Source organism: Mus pahari, chromosome 19 (assembly GCF_900095145.1).
Source record: "Mus pahari chromosome 19, PAHARI_EIJ_v1.1, whole genome shotgun sequence".
NCBI classification, from domain to species: domain Eukaryota; kingdom Metazoa; phylum Chordata; class Mammalia; order Rodentia; family Muridae; genus Mus; species Mus pahari.
In genome coordinates, this window is record NC_034608.1 from 11,564,783 (window position 1) to 11,570,654 (window position 5,872).

The 5,872-nt window shown below is 50.3% G+C and overlaps 1 protein-coding gene across 1 annotated transcript in view; it reads left to right on the top strand.

The window, feature by feature from the left end:
* Positions 1–5,872, top strand: part of Slc8a2 (solute carrier family 8 member A2) — a 29,693-nt gene that overhangs the window by 7,605 nt on the left and 16,216 nt on the right. Inside the window, exon 3 of the mRNA XM_021219260.2 lies at positions 2,527–3,191. Coding sequence (XP_021074919.1) covers positions 2,527–3,191 — 665 coding nt within the window. The remainder of the gene's footprint in view (positions 1–2,526; positions 3,192–5,872) is intronic.

The following is a 5,872-nucleotide window of genomic DNA, read 5'->3' on the forward strand; positions in this document are numbered from 1 at the left end:
AATGAAAAGTAAATGATAGCTGCAGATCTAGAGCTCCTGGAAATGAACTTTAGAGTCAGTCGTGCCCATAAGAGCCATTCAGACTATGAGGAAGAGGGAAGCTAGCTGGAGCTGTGGTCACCAGTGGTAGCATGGGCGATGGAGAGATTGACGTGTTCAGAGAACATGTGTTCAAGGTGAAGAGGAGGAGAGATGGAGGGGGAAGCTCAGGAAGAGATGCAGGCTCTGACCCTGATAATCCAGGACCACAAGTGGGGCTATCTGTCACTTGGTGGAGGTTAAGAACAACTCCTTGTCTAGCACATATGTAGCAAGGTGTAGTGCTCAGTGGGTAGAAGACCACGAGTGAGATGGGCAAAGAGCACATGACGTTTGAAGAGGCACACTTACTGAGAGGGCAGAGGAGGAAAACTTTGAAGACTCTTCAAGGGAGAGAGCTGGGTTCTACAAAAAGATTTAAAAAAAGAAGGTGGGGGACATAGAGACAAGGGAACCTAGGTAACAGGAACAAGTGGAAGGGATAAGAGAGGGAAGATTAAAAACACCAGCAGGGTAGGGGGCAGAGAGAAGAGACAGTCAGAGAGGCAGAGATGAAGAGTTAGGCCATTAAAGCTGGCATGAGATGGGGAAAGGAGAGGGTAAAGGAAGGGGGGGAGGGATAAGTAATGGGGACACAGAAGATGCACAAGTGGGTGAACAGGAAAACGGATGGATGGCCGTGTGCGTGCTTGCATTGGTAGACAAATGGATGTGTGGACAAAGGGAGGGTACATAGGTAGATGGATGTGAGCTGATCAGGGATAGATAAATGATGGGTGTTTGGGTAGAGGGAGGATGGGTGAGTTGGAGGATGGGTGGGTGGCTGGCTAGGTGGAGGATGAGTGGATGGGTAGGTGGATATATGGATACATGCTTATATTCATGGATGCATGGATGGGATGGGATGGATGGATGGATGGACAGAAGACAGATAATGGATGATCTGTTAGTTAGGGTTTCTATTACTGTGATAAAACACTATGACTAAAAGCATCTTGGGGGAGGAAAGCATTACTTAATCTACTGTCTTAGTTACTGTTCTGTTGCTATGAAGAGACACTTTGACCAGACTAACTCTTATAGAAGAAAGCATTTAATTGGGGGCTTGCTTACAGTTTCAGAGGGTTATTCCATTATCATCGTGACAGGAAGCAGACAAACATGGTGCTGTAGCAGTAGCTGAGAGATTTACATCCTGATCCAAAGGCAGGTGTGAGAGAGAGAGAGAGAGAGAGAGAGAGAGAGAGAGAGAGAGAGAGAGAGAGAGAGAGAGAGAGAGAGAGAGAGAGAGAGAGAGAGAGAGAGAGAGAGAGAGAGAGAGAGAGAGAAGATCAGAACCCATCCCCAGTGACACACCTTCTCCAATGAGGCTACACACACTCTAGCAAGGACACACCTTCTAATCTTACCCAAACAATTCCACTAACTGGGGACCAAACATTCAAACTTATGAGACTGGGGGTGGGGCATTCTTGTTTAAACTACCACACTTACACTTCCAAGTCACAGTCTATCATCTAAGGAAGTCAGGGGAGGAGCTCAAAGCAGAAACTGATGCAGAGGGTATAGAGGAGTGCTGCTTACCGACCTGCTTTTCCTGGCTTGCTCTGTTTGTTTTCTTGTACACCTCAGGACCACCTACCCAGAGGTAGCACCCATACTGGGCTATGTCATCTCACATCAATTACTGATTAAGACAATGCATGAAAAGTGTGCCCATAGGCTAATCTGACTGGGGGTATCTTCTCAATTGAGATTTCCTCTTCCCAAAGGATGCTAGAATATGTCATGTCAAGTTGATATTAAACCAGCTAGCACAGATAGGGTAGATGAATAGGTGAGTGGAAGTGTGGGTGACACATGGATGGATGGATGGATGGATGGATGGATGGATGGATGGATGGATGGTTGAGTGGATAGGCGGATAGATGAATGGGTGGGTGGATGGATGGGTGGATGAATGGATGGGTGGGTGGATAAGTGGATGGATGGATGGGTGGTTGGGTGGATAGATGGATGAAGGGGGTGGGTGGGTGGATGAATGGATGGATGGGTGGATAAGTGGATGGATGGATGGATGGATGGATGGATGGATGGATGGATGGATGGATTGATGGATGAGTGGGTGGATGAATGGACACATGGATGAATGAGATATGTGGATAGGTACATGACTCATGGATAGATAAATGGAGGATAGATGGATGGTGGATGGGTGAGTGGGTATACACATGGATAGGTGGAATGGATGAATAGGTGGATGGACACATGGATGGATGGATGGGTGGGTGGACACAAATATAGAGAGATGGTTAGATAGGTGGGTGGATGTGGGTGTTGGATTGATGGGTGGATATGTGGGTGGACACATGGATGGATGTGATAGATGGGTATGTGTGTCGAGACATATAAGCATAGGATAAGCAGAAGTGAACAGAGATGAGCAGGAGAACAGTGTGTAGAGCACTCACAGTCTGCTGCCTTCAGGTGTGGGAGGCACTGCTCACACTGATCTTCTTCCCGGTGTGTGTGGTGTTCGCCTGGATGGCGGACAAGCGGCTGCTCTTCTACAAGTACGTGTACAAGCGCTACCGCACCGACCCTCGCAGTGGAATCATCATCGGGGCAGAGGGAGACCCACCCAAGAGCATCGAGCTGGATGGCACATTCGTGGGCACCGAGGTCCCAGGTGAGCTGGGCGCACTGGGCACAGGTCCTGCTGAGGCACGTGAACTCGATGCCAGCCGGCGCGAGGTCATCCAGATCCTTAAGGACTTGAAGCAGAAGCACCCGGATAAGGACCTGGAGCAGCTGATGGGCATCGCCAAGTACTATGCACTGCTGCACCAGCAGAAAAGCCGCGCCTTCTACCGCATTCAGGCCACGCGGATGATGACTGGTGCGGGCAATGTGCTGCGCAGACACGCTGCGGATGCTGCCCGCAGGCCGGGAGCCACCGATGGTGCCGCCGATGATGAGGACGACGGTGCCAGTCGCATCTTCTTTGAGCCCAGCCTCTATCACTGCCTGGAGAACTGTGGGTCAGTGCTGCTGTCCGTGACTTGCCAGGGCGGTGAAGGCAACAGCACCTTCTACGTGGACTACCGTACCGAGGACGGTTCTGCAAAGGCAGGCTCCGATTATGAGTACAGGTACGTCCTGGCATAGGTCACTCTCAGCTTCACGTGGGTGCCAACCATGAGTAGGACCAAGATCCAGGTGGGTCCCAATCTAGGTGCCTCTTAGGCCCAGGTGGGTCCCAAGTACAGATGGGTCCCGGTTCTGGAGGCTCTCAGGCCCACATAGGTCCCAACTACAAGTGTGTCCCAGGTCCAGGTAAGTATTAGTGTAGGTAGGTGGTCGTTGTCCAGATTGGCCCTGAGCATAGGTGAGTCTAGGTTCAGGTGGGCCATGGGCAGGTCGCATGAGAAAGGAGGGCTGAGCCTCAGAACTTCCTTTAGAGTCTCCCTTCCTTTCTATGCAGATCTGTAACATCAGTGTATAGATGCATTCATTCACATTCATTCATTCATGATCCAGTCATCATTCATTCCTTCATTTCCCTGAGCCCTGTCCCAAGCCCTTTACTGGGGGATTCTAGGCAGGGTGTAACCACTGAGCCACACCCAAACTCCATTATGAAATATTTTGTTATTCATAGGAAATGGCATCCCTGCTGCTTAAACACATTTATAGCATGCCTTGTGGTAATGGAGCCACACCACACTGCTTCCCACCTTAACCCAGTTGCCTGAAGTTCTTGGTGCACAGGCAGGCCTTTGTAATGTCTATAGTTTTATCAAGTTCTTGGCCACCTGGAAGAAGTGCTGGTTATATGTAATAATTTCCCTGCCTCTTAAATGTACCAGACACCATTCTGGGGAAGGCAAAGTTGCCTTTGAGATTTTCCCCTCAATATCCACAAGTTATTTGTGCCTCTTATTTCTGGACCATGCTGGCCTTGTTTGTTTGTTTGTTGTTGTTTGTTTGTCTGTATAGCCCTGGCTGTCCTAGAACTCAACTCTATAAACCAGGGTGACCTCAAACTCAGATCTGCCTGCCCTTTGCCTCCCAAGTGCTGGGCTCAAAGGTGTGTGCTACTACTGCCTGGCATGCTATTTTATTTTATTTTAATTAATGAAATTTAGCAGAGTCAACCTCATGAATCTCCAGGGTGCTTGCATCTTCCAGGGTCCCCATGGCATCCTCTGGCATATCGCCCTCCCTCTCCTCCCATTGAACCCAAGAGCACATATGTCACTTGAATGCCACATCTCAATGACTTCCTTCATTCTGCATGTTTCTGAGACCTCCCGTGAGTTTGGTGTCCATGGTTCTCTCCTCTTCCACTTTCACGTGTGTGGTTGAGTCAGTACGCATGTGTGAGGGTGCTTGTGATGATGGAAACCATCCTTGATCTCCCTTCCCCTCACTGCTGAGGCAGGCTCTCCCATCACTCAGAGTGTATGGCTGTTGCTAGTCTTCCTAATCAGCTTGCTCCAAGGATCCAGGCTCCACCCTCTGAGGCTGGAGTTAAACCTGGGCCACCATGTCCACCTGGCATTTATGTGGCCTCTCGGGAGCTGAACTCAGGTTTTCACGCTGTGCAGTAAGCACTTTTGCCACTGGGCTGTCCCCTTAGCCTCCCCCGTCCCCAGTGCGTTTGAAGCTCACGGTCCTAGAACCGTGTGCAGTTTGCGCTGGCCTCCTACTTCTGCAAGCAGGGGCTGAGTTGTGAGCACTTCCTTCAGGAGGCCGAGGAAGGAACACTGCAGCCTTGGCGCACTTTGCAGGTGCACAGGGACTGCTCCTTTGTTGCTGGCGGAGACTGGCTGGACGGTTTGATAAAGATAACAGCTACTCCAATGCTGGCTTTCCCTTAAGTTGGAATTTCAAATACCTCATTTTAGAATTTGTTTTTAGATCAAATCTCTGGTCATCCAGACTGCTCTAGAACTCTCTTTTGGCACAGGTTGATCTTGAGCTCCTCATCCTCCTGCCTCTTTTGAGTGTTGGGATAACAGGCATGCACCACTATACCTGTTGTACGCAGTGTTGGTGATGAAGCCCAGGACGTTGTGGCTGCTAGGCAAGCCCTTTGCCAACCTAGCCACAACCCCCGCTTGTGCACTTGTAGGGTCCTAGCATTAATACGTAAACACCACTAGATAATTTGTTTTATTTAGCCAGAGACTGCTCTGGCTACACAGCCCAGGCAAGCCTCCACTGGTAATCCTCCTGCCTCTGCTTCCCAAAGGCCAAGATTACAGCTGTGAGCCACCACAGCCACTAAGTCCACTGAGCGCTTCTGTGTGCGTTCAGCCCCTCCCCGGTCGATGGCTGTCTGCGGTTATGAGCTCCCTTGTGCATCTGAGACACTGAGGTTGGAGGTCATTCAGCTGGCTTACAGCCTGTTGGCTCACGTGACTGGGAGCCACCAAGGACAGTGTCTTGTCAAGGCAGGGACTGCAGTAACAAGGAGCCCTGTCCCTCTGTCCCTCTATTCTCACTTCTACAGGACCTGGGTTCCCTATGTCCCTCCCACTGAGCTGAGGTTTTCCTGAACGTCCTTTTAGATAAAACTGAGCACAAGAGTGGTAGCTTCCACTTTCCAGTCCCAGAGCCCCAATCCAAGGAGGTACTGAGCTCCTCACTACAGAGTTCAGGGTTCACGAACATCTGAGTCAGCATGGGCTGTAGCTTACCCATAGAACACCTGTTTAGAGGCCGGGCAGTGGTGGCGCACGCCTGTAATCCCAGCACTTGGGAGGCAGAGGCAGGCGGATTTCTGAGTTCAAGGCCAGCCTGGTCTACAGAGTGAGTTCCAGGACAG